This window comes from Nycticebus coucang, chromosome 9 (assembly GCF_027406575.1).
Source record: "Nycticebus coucang isolate mNycCou1 chromosome 9, mNycCou1.pri, whole genome shotgun sequence".
Taxonomy (NCBI): domain Eukaryota; kingdom Metazoa; phylum Chordata; class Mammalia; order Primates; family Lorisidae; genus Nycticebus; species Nycticebus coucang.
The window spans coordinates 126,508,236-126,529,300 of record NC_069788.1 but is presented as its reverse complement, the minus strand read 5'-3'; the positions used below and the strand labels follow the sequence as shown (position 1 = coordinate 126,529,300).

At 40.0% G+C, this 21,065-nt stretch overlaps 1 protein-coding gene across 2 annotated transcripts in view; it reads left to right on the top strand.

The window, feature by feature from the left end:
- CCDC198 (coiled-coil domain containing 198) overlaps window positions 1–6,299 on the top strand; it is a 28,701-nt gene extending 22,402 nt beyond the window's left edge. For both annotated transcript variants that reach the window (XM_053603154.1, XM_053603153.1), the window contains exon 7: window positions 1,852–6,299. In XM_053603154.1, the coding sequence (XP_053459129.1) occupies window positions 1,852–2,087 (236 nt within the window). In that variant the 3' untranslated portion in view covers window positions 2,088–6,299. The remainder of the gene's footprint in view (window positions 1–1,851) is intronic.
- The last annotated feature ends 14,766 nt before the right edge of the window (window positions 6,300–21,065 follow it).

Genomic DNA, 21,065 nt, shown 5'->3' with positions numbered 1-21,065 from the left:
CTGACTTGAGCAGTCTGCCAGGTGGGTCTAGACATGAAGGCTCCGGGTGAGCATTTCCGCTTGTGAGATAATTGCCGCACCCCCTTCTGTTCCCCTGTGGGAAGGTGAGGGAAAGCCTGAGTGCTCCGTGAGACAAAGTCAGTCCTTATCTCCTGCTGCCTCTTTAAAAGGAAATCACTCAGGCCTTAACATATATTTTGCATACATGTGTATGAGGAATCACCCGTACTATCATATAACTAACCATAACATAGAGAAAACAAACATCACTCTTTTTGGTGAACATTTAATGTGTTTATTGGCTCCTGCTCTGCCCAGAAGCCATGAGACAGGTGCACTGAATAGAAAGAGCACTGGAGTCACAGCCCCTCGCTGAGTCCCAGCAGTGCATTCACCTCGAGCAAGCTCCCGTGACAGCAGACACCTGTCCGCGTTCCTAGAATAGGGCCTGCTAGCACATAGCAGCCTCTTGATAAATATTAACCATACATTTTCCCATATATTCTGTCTATAATCTGTATAGGCAGAGATTACAGCTAAATCTTAGTTACTTAACTTCTGTGAACTTCAGTTTACACATCTGTGAAATGAGAGTAAATGATCATCAATACATAGGGTTTATGTAAAAATTATTCTGATATGTGTAAAAGTACATATAAAATGTAAACTGCCATAGAAGGAATAAGGGAATAAGGACAAATTGAAGAATGAAATTAATGTCTTATAGTGAAAAAAACTGTATGCTTCAGTGAACTGTCACCCTAAATCCATTTAAATTTCACCTTCACAATTCTGGTCTTATCTGGCCACTTGCACTAGTTTTCTATAAAATACCTTGTTTTGTTCTTTTTTTTAAAGCACACCTTTGTCTGTGAAATGACTGTGAAATTATGGGTTTGATACAGTAGTGATACATTTTTCTAAAATACATACTGTAAGATACCCAAGCATTAAACATTTTTCATGCTTTATGTGATCCTCATGCAACCTAAATTGCTTCCTGTTTTCTCCCGCTGGTGTCAGTGGCTTTTTTTCAGAGTAGAGGATACACTTTCCTCTACTTTGCTCATACAAACCCCATTTAGGTTTTTTGAGGTTTTGTTTTTATTTTTTTTTAAGTCCATAAACTATAAAGAGTTAAACAGGGACTTAGAAAAATGTAACAAATAATAAAACATCTAGCTTGAAAGTCCTCAAATTTTAACACTATGTGCATAAAACTATGTATATAATACTCTCTGAATGACAAGAGACAGATTTTTGAAGATAAAACTGAACATGTGAATTTTATCTCAAACACTAACTTTAGACCTGAATTATCATAACATTGTTAATATAACATTAGATCCCACCACTAGCAAACATTCTCTTTCTGTTTCAAAGCTTATTCTGCTAGCTGGATGTTCTAGAAAATTCCTCTTCCCAATCTGAGTGATGCTGTTAATAGTTCTTGGCTCATTTGCAGAGATGATTGACACCCCAAATCCCAATGAATGAAGCCTTTCCCAGGTTCAATACTTCCCAACTTCCCGTCTTCCAAAATTCTCTGATCACTGTTTGTCCACTCATATATTCATTTACTCACTCAGTAAATACTTAATAAACACATGCCAGGTGCCAGGCATTCGTCATATGGTGATGAGGCGGGTAGAGGTGGTTCTGGTTTGTGAGGCTTACGTAGTATACATAGTGACCAGGGGGATGTTCAAACTATATGCTGTATGTAGTTTGAAAGTACACCAAGGAGATTATTCTGTGTTTGTAAAAAAAAAAAAAAAAAATGGACATTTACTAAGCAAATAATTTTTAGGGAAAAAAATTCAATTAAATGAACTTTTACCTTTTTTGTAGAAAATTCTCAGAATGCAGAATTTTTGGAACACCATGCAGTGAATGACCACTGTCCCCAGAAAGTGGGCAAAATGGAGACCTGGCTGCGTGAACAAGAGGCCTGGGGACAGCTTTTCTGGAACAGCTCTAGCTCTGACTCTGATGAGTTGGGGACAGATGAGAAGAGACCACGAGCACTGGTGAGGACCAGGACAGAAAGAATCCCGCGTTTTGATGAGTTTTTTGATCAAGAATAAGAATGCTTTTCTAAGAATGCTATTCACTTCCCCAGATACTGAGTGCTCTGAAATTTGCTTTCTGTCACCATCCTTCAAACTAACACATAAATTATTTTGAGGAAGGCAATTCACTTTGGCAAAAAGAAATACTATTTGGAGTCTTACAGTTAACAAGTTTGTCCTGCATGCTCTTAACCAATGCTGCATTACTAACTGCCTCAAAGCCTAAGCACTTAAACAACAGCTATTTTATTGTCTCACTTTTCTGTGAGTTGCTGGGCTCAGCTATATGGTTCTTCTGATGGTCCCTTTTGAAACCTTTTATGTAATTGAAATAAGATGGCAGGTAGGACTGGAGTCACCTGGAGGCTTGACTAGTACACTGGGATAGCTGGACCTTGCCCCCTCTCCATATAGCCTCAGAGCCTCTTCACATGACCTCTGCAGCAGAGTAGTGAGTTTTCTTTCACTGGGATTCCTGAAAACAAATATCCCAAGAAGAGGAAATAAGCTTCCAATCCTCTTAAAGTCCAGTCTTAGAACTGGCTCTGCTCACTCCCCCTGCATTCTATGGGTTCTGCAAGTCACAGGCCAGATTGTAGTCAGTGCAAAGGGAACTATGTGAATGCCAAGGGAACTACGTGATGGGCCACTGGAGAACATCTTGGGGAGCTATAACCACAACACATTGTTACAAGGTAAATTTGATCATATAAAAGAAATAGATGGCAGAGTAAATTTGATACAAATGAAAGTGAGTTTTTAAAGAAAAGTCACAGTAATTGTACATTAGACACAACTCACTGTCTTATGAGTTAGCCGTAACAACTGCAGGATAGAGGCGGTAGAGGCAGAATGTAGACTGTTGTGAATTAAAGTTCATGGTAATACTTCTTAAATTATGATGTCAAATTTGGAGCTCTTTAAACTTAAAAGGAATCACAAAAATGTCCAGTCCAAACGTTATTTTATTTACTGTTGGGTGCTGGGGTCTGGTTCCCCAAACCCAGTTGACCTGTTTTGATTGCTTAGCAAAACTAGAAAGTTCGCCCCAGGCACAGTGGGAATCAAAAGTGAAAGTGGGCAGGCACAGAGTAAAACTGCAGCCACACAGGCAGCAAGAATAGGAAGCAAAAGTCACACGCACCACTTCAGTAAAGCAAAGAGAAGTTTTATTTAAGAACAAAGAGAACCCACAGCCAATATCATATTGAATGGAGTTAAATTGAAATCATTTCCACTCAGATCAGGAACCAGACAAGGCTGCCCATTGTCTCCAATGCTCTTTAACATTGTAATGGAAGTTTTAGCCACCGCAATTAGGGAAGAAAAGGCAATCAAGGGTATCCATATAGGGTCAGAAGAGATCAAACTGTCACTCTTCGCACATGATATGATTGTATATCTGGAAAAAAACACCAGGGATTCTACTACAAAACTCTTAGAAGTGATCAAGGAATATATCAGCGTCTCAGGTTACAAAATCAACATTCATAAATCAGTAGCCTTTATATATACCAACAATAGTCAAGTTGAAAAATCAGTTAAGGACTCTATTCCATTCACAGTAGTGCCAAAGAAGATGAAATATTTGGGAGTTTATCTAACAAAAGACGTGACAGATCTCTATAAAGAGAACTATGAAACTCTAAGAAAAGACATAGCTGAAAATGTTAACAAATGGAAAAATATACCATGCTCATGGCTGGGAATAATCAACATTGTTAAAATGTCTATACTACCCAAAGCAATATATAATTTTAACGCAATCCCTATTAAAGCTCCACTGTCATACTTTAAAGATCTTGAAAAAAATAATACTTCATTTTATATGGAATCAGAAAAAACCTCGAGTAGCCAAGACATTACTCAGAAATAAAAACAAAACAGGAGGAATCATGCTATCAGATCTCAGACTATTATACTACAAATCGATAGTGATCAAAACACAATGATACTGGCACAAAAACAGAGAAGTAGATGTCTGGAACAGAATAGAGAACCAAGAGATGAATCTAGCTACTTACCGTTATTTAACCTTTGACAAGCCAATTAAAAATATTCAGTGGGGAAAAGATTCCCTATTTAACAAATGGTGCTGGGTGAACTGGCTGACAACCTGTAGAAGACTGAAACTGGACCCACACCTTTCACCATTAACTAAGATAGACTCTCACTGGATTAAAGATTTAAACTTAAGACATGAAACTATAAAAATACTAGAAGAGAGTGCAGGGAAAACCCTTGAAGAAATTGGTCTGGGTGAGTATTTTATGAGGAGGACCCCCCCAGGCAACTGAAGCAGCTTCAAAAATACACTACTGGGATCTGGTCAAACTAAAAAGCTTCTGCACAGCCAATAACACAGTAAGTAAAGCAAGCAAACAGCCCTCAGAATGGGAGACGATATTTGCAGGTTATGTCTCCGACAAAGGTTTAATAACCAGAATCCAGAGAGCTCAAACGTATAAGGAAGAAAAGAACAAGGGATCCCATCACAGGCTGGGCAAGGGACTTGAAGAGAAACTTCTCTGAAGAAGACAGGTGCGTGGCCTACAGACATATGAAAAAATGCTCATCATCTTTAATCATCAGAGAAATGCAAATCAAAACTAATTTGAGATACCATCTAACTCCAGTAAGATTAGCCCTTATCACAAAATCCCAAGACCAGAGATGTTGGCGTGGATGTGGAGAAAAGGGAACACTTCTACACTGCTGGTGGGAATGCAAATTAATACATTCCTTTTGGAAAGATATATGGAGAACACTTAGAGATCTAAAAATAGACCTGCCATTCAATCCTGTAATTCCCCTATTAGGCATATACCCAGAAGACCAAACATCACATCATAACAAAGATATTTGTACCAGAATGTTTATTGCAGCCCTATTCATAATTGCTAAATCATGGAAAAAGCCCAAGTGCCCATCAATCCATGAATGGATTAATAAATTGTGGTATATGTACACCATGGAATATTATGCAGCCTTAAAGAAAGATGGAGACTTTCATGTTTCTCTTTCATGTTTACGTGGATGGAGCTGGAACATATTCTTCTTAGTAAAGTATCTCAAGAATGGAAGAGGGGGTGGAGCATGATGGCGGACAGGATGGATGTGTAGCCCACCTCTCCCAAGCCATCAGGTGAGAGGAAAGGTGGTCTGGACGTTTCCTGTGTGTGGATTATTGGAGTGGACAGACAGCTGGAGACGCCCAGTGAACTGGCAGATTGCTATATATGAGGGGTAATTTAAAATCACAGACTCTGTTGTAGAGATTCTTCCCTGCTTGGCCATGCCGGCCAGCAGGCCCCTCCCCTATGGAGGTCCCCAGCTTGTAAATGCTGACAAAACCCAATTGACAAATAATTATTCCTGAACTGAGGGAGGCATCCGAAAGGAGAGCCACTCAAAACCACGGGGAGCTGGGCAAACTGTTGGACAATTGAAGGGAAGAGATCCTGCCCAGGTAACAGACATTTTGAACTACCCAAAAGGGCGGGCACCTTTCCCCCAGGTGTTGGAGGGGGCTGGCGGTTCAGGCTGCGCTGCGAACTGGCGGGCGCCGATCCAAAAGGGAAACTCTGAACCATAAAACCCAGAATAAGTCCCCCGAATGCTCCAACCACGGGAACCGGCTTGAAGCTGTGGACCCAGCTTTGGCTGCTAAAGCCCCAAAGCTACTGAAGCGGCGGACCGGCTTTAGCTGCTAAAGCCGCGACTTGGCTTCAGCCCCGGGAGCCAGCTACAGAAGATAAAACCGCAAGCCCGCCAACGACTGCGCGAACTCAGCACCACTGCCCCTACAGCTGATTGCAGTCGCCAATTTTTAGGAGCACCTGGGAACAGAGTGGAAAGACTTAAAAAGCGTGGACACCTGCACTGAGTGGGAAGGTCGGTCGCAAGTGCTGTCCGGAAAAGAACAGCCGAGGTTACACAATTCTTAGGCGACAAACTTTTACAGAAATTCTAAAATGGCGATGGGCCATGGAAGGTGGTTACCATGGTAACAGTATAAATTGTAAATCAGGTACAAGTCTCGGAACCACTCACTGGGCCACCTGCTGTCCAGAAAGTATATTGCAGTATTAATATATTCCTATGAAACTTAATCCCTACAGCAGACATATAGCTATATATAGGTATATTTTTGCACGCAAGAATATTTTTGTAGTTGGTGCCTTTTTTTTTTGTTCTTTTTTTTCGGTTTTCGTGGTTTTTTTTGTTTGTTTTGTTTTTGTCTGTTTTTTCCTCACCATTTTCCTAGAGGAGATTTTGATAATTTTTTTTTTTTTTTTTTTTATTGTTGAGGATTCATTGAGGGTACAATAAGCCAGTTACACTGATTGCAATTGTTAGGTAAAGTCCCTCTTGCAATCATGTCTTGCCCCCATAAAGTGCGACACACACTAAGGCCCCACCCTCCTCCCTCCATCCCTCTTTCTGCTTCCCCCCCCCATAACCTTAATTGTCATTAATTGTCCTCATATCAAGATTGAGTACATAGGATTCATGCTTTTCCATTTTTGTGATGCTTTACTAAGAATAATGTCTTCCACGTCCATCCAGGTTAATACGAAAGATGTAAAGTCTCCATTTTTTTTAATGGCTGAATAGTATTCCATGGTATACATATACCACAGCTTGTTAATCCATTCCTGGGTTGGTGGGCATTTAGGCTGTTTCCACATTTTGGCAATGGTAAATTGAGCTGCAATAAACAGTCTAGTACAAGTGTCCTTATGATAAAAGGATTTTTTTCCTTCTGGGTAGATGCCCAGTAATGGGATTGCAGGATCGAATGGGAGGTCTAGGTTGAGTGCTTTGAGGTTTCTCCATACTTCCTTCCAGAAAGGTTGTACTAGTTTGCAGTCCCACCAGCAGTGTAAAAGTGTTCCCTTCTCTCCACATCCACACCAGCATCTGCAGTTTTGAGATTTTGTGATGTGGGCCATTCTCACTGGGGTTAGATGATATCTCAGGGTTGTTTTGATTTGCATTTCTCTAATATATAGAGATGATGAACATTTTTTCATGTATTTCTTAGCCATTCGTCTGTCGTCTTTACAGAAAGTTCTATTCATGTCTCTTGCCCATTGATATAAGGGATTGTTGGCTTTTTTCATGTGGATTAATTTGAGTTCTCTATAAATCCTGATTATCAAGCTTTTGTCTGATTGAAAATATGCAAATATCCTTTCCCATTGTGTAGGTTGTCTCTTTGCTTTGGTTATTGTGTCCTTAGCTGTACAGAAGCTTTTCAGTTTAATGAAGTCCCATTTGTTTATTTTTGTTGTTGTTGCAATTGCCATGGCAGTCTTCTTCATGAAGTCTTCCCCCAGGCCAATATCTTCCAGTGTTTTTCCTATACTTTCTTGGACGATTTTTATTGTTTCATGCCTTAAGTTAAAGTCCTTTATCCATCTTGAATCAATTTTTGTGAGTGGGGAAAGGTGTGGGTCCAGTTTCAGTCTTTTACACGTAGACATCCAGTTCTCCCAACACCATTTATTGAATAGGGAGTCTTTCCCCCAAGGTAAGTTCTTGTTTGGTTTATCGAAGATTAGGTGGTTGTAAGATGTTAGTTTCATTTCTTGGTGTTCAATTCGATTCCAAGTGTCTATGTCTCCGTTTTTGTGCCAGTACCATGCTGTCTTGAACACTATGGCTTTGTAGTACAGACTAAAATCTGGTATGCTGATGCCCCCAGCTTTATTTTTGTTACTAAGAACTGCCTTAGCTATACGGGGTTATTTCCGGTTCCATACAAAACGCAGAATCATTTTTTCCAAATCTTGAAAGTACGATGTAGGTACTTTGATAGGAATGGCATTGAATAGGTAGATTGCTTTGGGAACTATAGAGATTTTAACAATGTTAATTCTTCCCATCCATGAGCATGGTATGTTCTTCCATTTGTTAATATCCTCTGCTATTTCCTTTCTGAGGATTTCATAGTTTTCTTTATAGAGGTCCTTCACCTCCTTCGTTAGGTATATTCCTAGGTATTTCATTTTCTTTGAAACTATGGTGAAGGGAGTTGTGTCCTTAATTAGCTTCTCATCTTGACTGTTATTGGTGTATACAAAGGCTACTGACTTGTGTACATTGATTTATATCCTGAAACATTACTGTATTTTTTGATGACTTCTAGGAGTCTTGTGGTTGAGTCTTTGGGGTTCTCTAAGTATAAGATCATGTCGTCAGCAAAGAGGGAGAGTTTGACCTCCTCTGCTCCCATTTGGATTCCCTTTATTTCCTTGTCTTGCCTAATTGTATTGGCTAGAACTTCCAGCACTATGTTGAATAGTAAAGGTGACAGAGGACAACCTTGTCTGGTTCCAGTTCTAAGAGGAAAAGCTTTCAGTTTTACTCCATTCAGTAAAATATTGGCTGTGGGTTTGTCATAGATAGCTTCAATCAGTTTTAGAAATGTGCCACCTATGCCTATACTCTTCAGTGTTCTAATTAGAAAAGGATGCTGGATTTTATCAAATGCTTTTTCTGCATCTATTAAGAGGATCATATGATCTTTATTTTTGCCTCTGTTAATATGGTGGATAACGTTTATGGACTTGCGTATGTTAAACCAGCCTTGCATCCCTGGGATGAAGCCTACTTGATCATGATGAATGACTTTTTTGATGATAAGATGTAATCTATTGGCTAGGATTTTGTTGAGAATTTTTCCATCTATATTCATGAGTGAGATTGGTCTGAAATTCTCCTTTTTGTTTGGGTCTTTTCCTGGTTTTGGTATCAGGGTGATGTTTGCTTCATAGAATGTGTTGGGGAAGATTCCTTCTTCCTCAGTTTTTTGGAATAATTTCTGCAGTACAGGAATAAGCTCTTCCTTGAAGGTTTGATAGAATTATGGAGTGAAGCCATCTGGACCAGGGCATTTTTTAGTTGGAAGCTTTTTTATTGTTTCTTTGATCTCAGTGCTTGAAATTGGTCTGTTCAGGAGCTCTATTTCTTCCTGGCTAAGTCTAGGGAGAGGGTGTGATTCCAAATATTGATCCATTTCCTTCACATTGTCAAATTTCTGGGCATGTAGTTTCTGGTAGTATTCAGAGATGATCTCTTGTATCTCTGTGGGATCAGTTGTTATTTCCCCTTTATTGTTTCTGATTGAGGTTATTAGAGATTTTACTTTTCTATTTCTAGTTAGTCTGGCCAATGGTTTATCTATTTTATTTATTTTTTCAAAAAACCAACTCCTTGTTTCATTAATTTTCTGAATGATTCTTTTGTTTTCAATTTCATTGATCTCTGATTTGATTTTGGATATTTATTTTCTTCTACTGAGTTTAGGCTTAGATTGTTCTTCTTTTTCCAATTCCATAAGATCTCTTGTGAGATTGTTGATGTGCTCTCTTTCTGTTTTTCGAATGTAGGCATCTAAAGCGATGAATTTTCCTCTCAAAACTGCTTTTGCAGTATCCCACAGGTTTTGGTAGCTTGTGTCTTCATTGTTGTTATGCTCAAGGAAGTTAATGATTTCCTGTTTTATTTCTTCCTTCACCCATCTGTTATTCAACAGAAGATTGTTTAATTTCCATGCCTTTGGGTGGGGTTGAGCATTTTTGTTAGAGTTGAGTTCCACCTTTAGTGCCTTTTGGTCTGAAAAGATACAAGGTAAAATTTCAATTCTTTTGATTCTGTTGATATTTGTTTTGTGTCCCAGGATATGATCAATTTTGGAGAATGTTCCATGGGGTGATGAGAAGAATGTATATTCTTTATCTTTGGTGTGCAGTGTTCTATATACGTCTATCAAGCATAGTTGTTCTAGGGTCTCATTTAAATCTCTTACAGCTTTGTTTAATTTCTGTTTAGAGGATCTGTCCATCTCTGTAAGAGGTGTGTTAAAGTCCCCTGTTATGATGGTATTATCAGATATCATATTGCTCAGACTGAGTAAGGTCTGCTTCAAGAATCTGGGAGCATTTAAATTGGGTGCATAAATATTTAGAATTGAAATGTCTTCTTGTTGTAGTTTTCCCTTGACCAATATAAAGTGACCATCTTTGTCTTTTTTGACTTTAGTTGCTTTAAATCCACATGTATCTGAAAATAAGATTGCAACTCCTCTTTTCTTCTGAATTCCATTTGCCTGAAAAATTGTCTTCCAACCCTTGACTCGGAGCTTTAATTTGTCTTTTGAAGCCATGTGTGTTTCTTGCAGACAGCAAATGGATGGCTTGTGTTTTTTAATCCAGTCAACCAATCTATGTCTCTTCAGTGGGGAATTCAAGTCATTAACATTTATTGAGATAATTGAGAAGCATCGTAGTATTCTATTCGTCTCATTTTGTGAGTTTTATCTTTTATCTTTTGCAACAGTGTGGAGGTTAGGTTCTGTCCTTTAATTTCTGAGTTCTTACTTTGCTACTGATCCATTGTGGTGGTCAGTGTGCAGAACAGGTTGAAGTATTTCCTGTAGAGCTGGTCTTGTTTTGGTGAATTTCCTCAATGTTTGTATATCCGTAAATGATTTGATTTCTCCATCAATTTTGAAGCTTAGCTTAGCAGGGTACAGAATTCTGGGCTGGAAATTGTTCTGTTTAAGTAGATTAAAGGTAGATGACCATTGTCTTCTTGCTTGGAAAGTTTCATTAGAGAAGTCTGCAGTCACTCTGATGGATTTGTCCCTGTAGGTCAACTGAAGCTTACTCCTGGCACCTTGCAGAATCTTTTCTTTTGTCTTGACTTTGGACAGGTTCATCACAATGTGTCTTGGAGAAGCTCGCTTAGAGTTTAGGCGACCTGGGATCCGATAGCCCTCTGAAAGCAGAGTGTCAGAATCTTTGGTGATATTTGGGAAATTTTCTTTTATAATATTCTCTAGTATGGCTTCCATTCCTCTGGGGCATTCTTCTTCCCCTTCTGGAATTCCTATAACTCGTATGTTGGAACGCTTCATAAAGTCCCATATTTCTGACAGTGAACGTTCTGCTTTCTCTCTCTTCTTTTCTGCCTCTTTTACTATCTGAGTTATCTCAAAAACTTTGTCTTCTACCTCTGAAATTCTTTCTTCTGCATGGTCTAACCTGTTGCTGATACTTTCCATTGCATCTTTAAGTTCCCTGATTGACTGTTTCATTTCCTTCAGCTCTGCTATATCCTTTTTATATTCTTCATATCGTTCATCTCTTATTTGATTCTGTTTTTGAATTTCCTTTTGGTTAATTTCCACTTTATTAGCAGTTTCCTTCATTGTTTCCATCATTTGTTTCATTGTTTTCAACATGTGTATTCTAAATTCCCTTTCTGTCATTCCTAACTTTTCTGTATGGGTGGAATCCTCTGCAGTAGCTACCTCATGGTCCCTTGGCATGGTTGTTCTGGCCTGGTTCTTCATGTTGCCTGGATTTTTCTGCTGATTCTTCCTCATGAGTGATTTCTTTTATCTGTTTCCTTGCCCTAATTTTCCTTTCACTTCCTCTTGCTCTTTAAGTTCTCATGCCTGTGGACTAAGGGTTACAGGACCAGGAGGGTGAGAAGGTTGAAGAGCAAAAAAGGGATGAAAGAAAGGAGGACCGAGTGATAAGGAAAAAAATAGAAAATAGAGAAAGGAGAGGGGGTGGGTTAAAGGAATATTGACAAAAAGAAGAGAGGCACAGAAAGAGGGAGACAGAGCAATATAGGTGTACAGTAGGGTACTTTGATACAACCTTAAAAAAAAAAACCACCTTCTGGGTGTGCACAGTTGGGCATTTCCCTTGAGGTCAGCAGCTCTTTGCTAACCTGATCAGACACAGTACCCCACCTCCACCAAGTAGAGAGGAAAGACAAAAATGCCATAAATGAAACCAAAACAAGCAAACAGAAAACTTTACGGGATAAATATTGGCTGGAAAAACCAAATAATAGAAACACTAACAAAAATGAAGTTCTAATTATTGAAATAGGCAGCAATGGGAAATTATAATTAAACTAGAAAAATTGAGAAAGAAAAAGGATCTGTATGGAAAAGCTTGAACTTAAAAAACAAAACAACAATCAACAACATCAAAATAAACAAAAAAAACAACCAAACCAAAAAAAAAAAAAACACACACAACCAAAAACAAAGCAGTATGTATACGTTATTGAATATTGTCTGGGCAACACGTGGTCTTCTGGGGTATGAGACGTTAATTACAGTTCTGATATGACTGGAGGCTGCTAGTTTCTCAAACCCCAGCAGGTAGACACCCTAAATCTCTCTTCAGCCCACTTAAAAAGCACTTTTAACTTGTTCACTTGGTGAGCAGAAGCTTTCTCAGGGGAAGTGCTTGTCGCTGGAATCACTGCTGAAGTGGCTATCCACTTACCCTGTGTGCCAAAACTGGTCTCCCTCTACCCCTGAGGGTAAGGGTTGCAAGGCGGCTCAGACCCCACCCTTAGGCTACTTGGTCACTGGGTTACTGGCTCCCACCCAATTCTAGCTCTGCGACCCTGAGGGCGGAGCTTGCCGGGGCAGATCGCTCACAATGGCTGCCTGTGACCCAGAGCCAAACACTATTAGCTCTGTCTGGCTCAGCAGCTCAGACTGGGGCCCTAGACAACGGCCAAAGTTCTCCGTACTCCCGCTCAGGCTCTCCCCAAGGCAGTTCAGCTGAGTGCCAAGTCCAAAGACACCAAAACAGTTCACAGGTAAGGCCTTTCTGGTTTGCAGTCTCGCTGCTACTGAACTTACAGTTGCGGGCGGGTTTAGACGGATTGAACACATGCAACCACTTGCCAGTTTTCCACTGTTTTAGTCCTCTTCTTGGGGTCCAGAAGTCTCTCACTGACTCCCTGTATCCTCTCAGGGGTGATGATAGGCAGATCCCACCAGCCAGAGATGCCTGGATTCCTATCTCCCCAGACTCACGGTGCCCAGATGCAAGGAAGCTTTTACTTGGCTGCCATCTTGCTCTGCCCATTTTGATAATTTTTTATTATTACTTTTTATAAAGATATATTTTTTATTTCTATGTCTTCTAATTTTAATTTCTTCTTTCTCCTCATTTAACATTCCTACTAACACCACTTTTTCTCTCTTTTTTTCCTTTCTTTCAATTATTTTATGATTATCACTATTTTTATTGCAGTTGTTCTTATATTGCTGTTGTCGTGACTGTTACCTGTATGTCTACGTTTTTCCATCTATCTTTGTATCTATGGGCCCGTGTGCCTGGTAACCTTTCTATCTGTTTGTTTGTTCATTTGGTCTCAATGAGCTTGGTGTTACGACTTGCAACTCTGAGCTCCTAACACTTCCCTCCACTCTCACTCCGTGATCTGGAGACCTGCCCCCCCAGGAGTCCAGATTCTTGGGTGAACTCTCGAGAGGTGTAGACAGGACCTGGACTGCAGCTGGCCAGTGCTGACTCTGTAGCAAAGGAGCGAGAAGAGGATGGTCGGCTAAGAGGGAATTACACTCGAGTGGTGGTGCCCCGAGGTGCAGAGCAACAGCTGTCTTCAGCAATAACAAGGCCCACCCCCAGATATCCCATAGCCTCTCCTCCTGTCTTCCTGGGCAACCAGATGAGGCCGAGCATCTTCAGATGGCAACCACCTTGGAACAGACCTGGGACTGAAACACAGGCCCCGTGAATAAAGGGTTTGCCTTAGGTGGCACTGACCTGGGTGGAACACGGGGACTAGAAAACACACCCGCAGAGCTGGGAAACTCCCAGGGTGGGGCTGATCCAGAGGACTGCTTTACTGAGCCTAAGATGCACCTGGCCCTCAGGGGATCACCAGCCTATAGACAAAGGAGGCCAAGAGGCTATAGCTGACAACTGATGGTGCTGCGAATACAAACCCGCAGGACTAAAGACAGGGCCTGAGGCCCAGGTTCTGGGAACTCAAATCAGCCTTTCCTCTGCAGAAGAATCTAGCAGGGTCAGAAACAAACTCCCACAGGGTTGTTCCATTCACCCAGTAACATAAACTAAGGGTGGGGCTAGAACTGAGTGAACACCTCCAGCCTCCATCAAGTGCCTGAGGTTGACAGGCCACACCACCCCCTGCTGGATAAAGACAGAGAGTAGCGGCCTAGATGAGCAGACACAGACTACCCTGTGACTTAGGCAGGTGCAAACCCCTGGAGTATCTGCTTACTGCAGACAACTGACTGGGTCACAGCCCTGTGGGGTTGGCAGCGACTGGGTGTGACAGAGCTGCAAGGTGGGGAAGGAGGCATCAATCTTCCCAGACTGATCTATTTACTGGGTGGCTCCTCCTGACTCCACGCAGCACTGGAGCAAGCCATATTAGAGCAGTCACCAGACCCCTGTGATCCAGTTCCCAGGGACCTCTTGAGATCTCCCACCCAAGGCAGCTGCTGACTGAGACAATTGATTTGGACGTTTTGAACTGAGCCACTCACCTGGGGACTATCCAGGTGGTGCCCTGGGTGTGTGGTTGTACGAAGGTTGGATTTTCCTTTTCCATTTTTTGCCTGTGGTGAGTGGGGTGACTTATTTGCTAGTATTTCTCCACAGCTGAGACTTCAATCCAGAGTAACTGTTTCACTAGGGTCAAATAGAAACTAGCTGAAAACAAGACAGAACCACTTAGCCCCTCAACAACAAACAGGGCGCCAGTTTCTCAGGGCACAGCACTGTACGGGTCCTCGACAAAACACCAGGGGAGAAATCAAAGGGAGTAAAACAATCATCGGGCAGAATCAGTGGGAAAACTCTGGTAACATGAATAACCAGAATAGATCAACCACCCCAAGGAAAGATACAGCAGATGTAATTGAAAATCCCATTCACAAACAACTGGCTGAGATGTCAGAAATCGAATTCAGAATTTGGATGGCAAACAACATTAACAAAATGGAACTAGGAATTGGTGGAGAAATTCAAAAGCTGTCTCAAGAATTTAACGAATTTAAAGACAAAACCACCAAAGACTTAGACACGCTGAAGCAAGAATTTGCAGCCCTCGAAGATATGAAAAATACAGTAGAATCCCTTAGCAACAGAATGGACCAAGCAGAAGAAAGGATCTCCGACATTGAAGATAAAGCCTTTGAATGCTCCCGAACTCTCAAAGAGGAAGAGAAATGGAGAGCAAAAATAGATCACTCTCTCAGAGAGCTCTGGGATAACTCGAAGAAGGCAAGTATCCAACTCATAGGAATTCCTGAAACAGATGAAGTGGCCTCACTGGGCGCAGAGGCCCTTGTACATGAAATTATGAAAGAGAATTTTCCAGACATGCCTAGAGAACCTGAAATTCAGATCGCAGAGAGCTTCGGAACCCCAGCACGACTCAACCCTAATAAGACATCCCCCAGGCATAGCATAATTAACTTCACTAAAGTTAATATGAAGGAGAAAATTCTCAAAGCGGCCAGGCGAAAGAAAACTATTACCTTCAAAGGGAAGAACATTAGAATGACTGCAGATCTCTCTGCTGAAAGTTTTCAAGCCAGAAGAGGGTGGTCATCAACATTTAATCTCCTCAAGCAAAATAACTTTCAACCCCGGATCTTGTACCCAGCTAACCTGAGTTTCATTTATGATGGAGAAATTAAATACTTTAATGACATTCATATGCTGAAGAAATTTGCCATAACCAAACCAGCTCTTCAGGATATTCTCAGACCTATCCTCCATAATGACCAACCCAATCCTCTACTACAAAAGTAAACTCACTCAGAAACTTCTGATCAAACTCCAACTTCCATTATGGCAAAAGGATTAAAAATATCCACTGGACTTTTGAAAAACTCAATACCCAAAATTTCACCAAACTTATCAATACTCTCCATTAATGTGAATGGCTTAAACTGCCCTCTAAAGAGACACAGGTTAGCTGACTGGATACAAAAACTCAGGCCAGAAATTTGTTGCATACAAGAGTCACATCTTAACTTAAAAGACAAATACAGACTCAGGGTGAAAGGATGGTCATCCATATTTCGGGCAAATGGTAACCAGAAAAAAAGCAGGTGTTGCATTTTTATTTGCGGATACAATAGGCTTTAAATCAACAAAAGTAAGGAAGGACAAAAATGGTCACTTCATATTTGTTAAGGGTAATACTCAATATGATGATATTTCAATTATTAATAGCTATGCACCCAACCAGAATGCACCTCAATCTATAAGAGAAACTCTAACAGACATGAGCAACTTGATTTCCTCCAACTCTATAATAGTCAGAGATTTTAACACTCCTTTGGCAGTGATGGATCGATCCCCCAACAAAAAGCTGAGTAAAGAAATTCTAGATTTAAATCTAACCATCCAGCATTTAGATTTAGCAGACATCTACAGAACATTTCATCCCAACAAAACTGAATACACATGCTTCTCATCAGCCCATGGAACTTACTCCAAAATCAATCACATCTTAGGTCACAAGTCCAACCTCAGTAAATTTAAAGGAATAGAAATTATTCCATGTATCTTCTTGGACCATCATGGAATAAAACTTGAGATGAGTAACAACAGGAATCTGCATACTGACACAAAAACATGGAAGTTAAATAACCTTATGCTGAATGATAGCTGGGTCAGAGATGAGATCAAGAAGGAAATTGCCAAATTTTTGGAACAAAACGACAATGAAAACACGAACTTCCAGAACCTCTGGGACACCACAAAGGCAGTTCTGAGAGGGAAATTTATAGCACTGCAAGCCTTCCTCAGGAGAACGGAAAGAGAGGAAGTTAGCAACTTAATGGGACACATCAAGAGACTGGAAATGGAAGAACACTCCAACCCCAAATCCAGTAGAAGAAAAGAAATAACCAAAATCAGAGCAGAACTAAATGAAATTGAAAACAAAAGAATAATACAACAGATCAATAAATCAAAAAGCTGGTTTTTTGAAAAGGTCAACAAAATAGATAAACGTTTGGCCAACCTAATCAGGAAAAAAAGAGTAAAATCTCTAATCTCATCAATCAGAAATAACAAAGACGAAATAACAACAGATTCCTCAGAAATCCAAAAAATCCTTAATGAATATTACAAGAAACTTTACTCTCAGAAATACGAAAATCTGAAGGAAATTGACCGTTACTTGGAAGCACGTCACCGTCCAAGACTTAACCAAAATTAAGTGGAAATGTTGAACAGGCCCATATCAAGTTCGGAAATAGCATCAACCAAACAAAATCTCCCCAAAAAGAAAAGCCCGGGACCAGATGGTTTTACGTCAGAATTCTACCAAACCTTTAAAGAGGAATTAGTACCTATATTACTCAACCTGTTCCAAAAGGTAGAAAAAGAAGGAAGACTACCCAACACGTTCTATGAAGCAAACATCACCCTGATCCCCAAACCAGGAAAAGACCCAACAAGAAAAGAAAATTATAGACCAATATCACTAATGAATATAGATGCAAAAATATTCAACAAGATTCTAACAAACAGAATCCAGCAACATATCAAACAAATCATACATCATGACCAAGTCGGTTTTATCCCAGGATCTCAAGGCTGGTTCAATATACATAAATCTATAAATGTAATTCAGCACATAAACAAATTAAAACACAAAGACCATATGATTCTCTCAATCGATGCAGAAAAAGCTTTTGATAACATCCAACATCCCTTCATGATCAGAACACTTAAGAAAATTGGTATAGAAGGAACATTTCTTAAACTGATAGAGGCCATCTACAGCAAACCCACAGCCAATATCATATTGAATGGAGTTAAATTGGAATCATTTCCAGTCAGATCTGGAACCAGACAAGGCTGCCCATTGTCTCCATTGCTCTTTAACATTGTAATGGAAGTTTTAGCCACCGCAATTAGGGAAGAAAAGGCGATCAAGGGTATCCACATAGGGTCAGAAGAGATCAAACTTTCGCTCTTCGCAGATGATATGACTGTATATCTGGAAAATACTAGGGACTCTACTACAAAACTCTTAGAAGTGATCAAGGAATACAGCAGCGTCTCAGGTTACAAAACCAACATTCATAAATCAGTAGCCTTTATATATACCAACAATAGTCAAGTTGAAAAAACAATTAAGGACTCTATCCCATTCACAGTAGTGCCAAAGAAGATGAAATACTTGGGAGTTTATCTAACAAAGGACGTGAAAGATCTATATAAACAGAACTATGAAACTCTAAGAAAAGAGATAGCTGAAAATGTTAACAAATGGAAAAATATACCATGCTTATGGTTGGGAAGAATCAACATTGTTAAAATGTCCATACTACCCAAAGCAATATATAATTTCAACACAATCCCCATTAAAGCTCCACTGTCATACTTTAAAGATCTTGAAAAAATACTTCGTTTTATATGGAATCAGAAAAAACCTCGAATAGCCAAGACATTACTCAAAAATAAAAACAAAGCAGGAGGAATCACGCTACCAGACCTCAGACTATACTACAAATCGATAGTGATCAAAACAGCATGGTACTGGCACAAAAACAGAGAAGTAGATGTCTGGAACAGAATAGAGAACCAAGAGATGAATCCAGCTACTTACCATTATTTAATCTTTGACAAGCCAATTAAAAACATTCAGTGGGGAAAGATTCCCTATTTAACAAATGGTGCTGGGTGAACTGGCTGGCAACCTGTAGAAGACTGAAACTGGACCCACACCTCTCACCATTAACCAAGATAGACTCTCACTGGATTAAAGATTTAAACCTAAGACATGAAACTATAAAAATACTAGAAGAGAGTGCAGGGAAAACCCTTGAAGAAATTGGGTTGGGCGAGTTTTTTATGAGAAGGACCCCCTCGGGCAATTGAAGCTGCTTCAAAAATACACTATTGGGGCTTGATTAAACAAAAAGCTTCTGCACAGCCAAGAACACAGTAAGTAAAGCAAGCAAACAGCCCTCAGAATGGGAAAAGATATTTGCAGGTTATGTCTCCGACAAAGGTTTAATAACCAGAATCCACAGAGAACTCAAACACATTAGCAAGAAAAGAACAAGGGATCCCATCGCAGGCTGGGCAAGGGACTTGAAGAGAAACTTCTCTGAAGAAGACAGGCGCATGGCCTACAGACATATGAAAAAATGCTCATCATCTTTAATCATCAGAGAAATGCAAATCATCAGAGAAATGCAAATCAAAACTAATTTGAGATACCATCTAATTCCAGTAAGATTAGCCCTTATCACAAAATCCCAAGAACAGAGATGTTGGCGGGATGTGGAGAAAAGGGAACACTTTTGCACTGCTGGTGGGAATGCAAATTAATACATTCCTTTTGGAAAGAGATATGGAGAACACTTAGAGATCTAAAAATAGATCTGCCATTCAATCCTGTAATCCCTTTACTGGGCATATACCCAGAAGACCAAACATCACATCATAACAAAGATATTTGTATCAGAATATTTATTGCAGCCCTATTCATAATTGCTAAGTCATGGAAAAAGCCCAAGTGACCATCAATCCACGAATGGATTAATAAATTATGGTATATGTACACCATGGAATATTATGCAGCCTTAAAGAAAGACTTTACCTCTTTCATGTTTACATGGATGGAGCTGGAACATATTCTTCTTAGTAAAGTGTCTCAAGAATGGAAGAAAAAGTACCCAATGTACTCACCCTTATTATGAAACTAATGTAGGACCTTCACATGAAAGCTATAACCCAGTTACAACCTAAGAATAGGGAGAAGGGGGAAAGGGAGGTGGAGAGAGGGGGGAGGTGGGTGGAGGGAGGGGGATTAATGGGATTACACCTGCGGTGCATCTTACAAGGGTATATGTGAATCCTAGTAAATCTGGAATGTAAAGGTCTTAGCAAAATAACTAAGAAAATGCCACGAAAGCTATGTCAACTAGTGTGATGAAAATGTGTCAAACTGTCTATGCACCAAGTGTATGGTGCCCCATGATCATACTAATGTACACAGCTATGATTTAATAAAAAAAAAAAAAAAGAAAAGAAGAAAAAGTATCCAATGTACTCAGGCTCGGCACCTGTGGCTCAGGTGGCTAAGGCGCCAGCCACATACACCTGAATTGGTGGGTCAAATCCAGACCGGGGCCTGCCAAACAACAATGATGGCTGCAACCAAAAAATAGCCAGGCATTGTGGCAGGCACCTGTAGTCCCAGCTACTTGGGAGGCTGAGGCAAGAGAATCGCTTGAGCCCAGGAGTTGGAGGTTGCTGTGAGCTGCGATGTTACAGCACTCTACCCAGGGTGACAGCTTGAGGCTCTGTCTCAAAAAAAAAAAAAAACCTAAATAACAGCCAAGATGTCTGGGCCCTGCCTTCTGATTTACTTGGGTTGAGGCAGAGCTCTGGCATTGAGTCAGTAGGGTTTTTTCTCCAGTTGAATCTAATGTTCACCTATGGCCGAAATTTAACAATGTGCATGTCCCCCTCACCAGGACACATCTACTTCCATTTTTAAAAACAACAAGTTCTGAGAACATGAGGCCTGAAGCTCCAGAAAAGAGTAAAAGAAATGTTCATTTTGTTAGTAATTGTCTGAGAACACCAATCTTATAGTTAATCTTGAATTTGTTCAGGGCAATGTACAGCCATCATAAACACAGCTGTTGCTTGTGAATACTATAAAATTCTTCCTAGAGGCAAAGTTGTCAATTTTCTTCAACTGAAATTCTTTCCTGCTTTGGAAAGAAAGCTTGTCTATGACCAAATGTGTACCTTCTCCTGTAAAAACAATATTCCTCTTGTCCTGAAATTTTTAGATACCTTTTTTTTTTTCCTTGTATACTTAGGCAATATACTTTTCTCAGCTTTTTTCCAAATATTTTTTCCCATCTACTTATTTTAATAATAATTCTGAGTTACTGCACTGGGACTTAACTGAGGATGACTTTTGCAGGAGTCATCTATGACAGAGCCTTGTATTTTTGGATACTGTTTTCTGCCTAATGGATAATGTTTTCTGCATAAGACCAGAATATAGAACACCAGCCCTTTGTGGTCTCTTTCTTACCAAGGAAGCGTACAGGTCATCAAATTATAATTAAAGTCAACTATTTCCTGCCTTGAATAAATACATGTAACAACCCTATTTCCA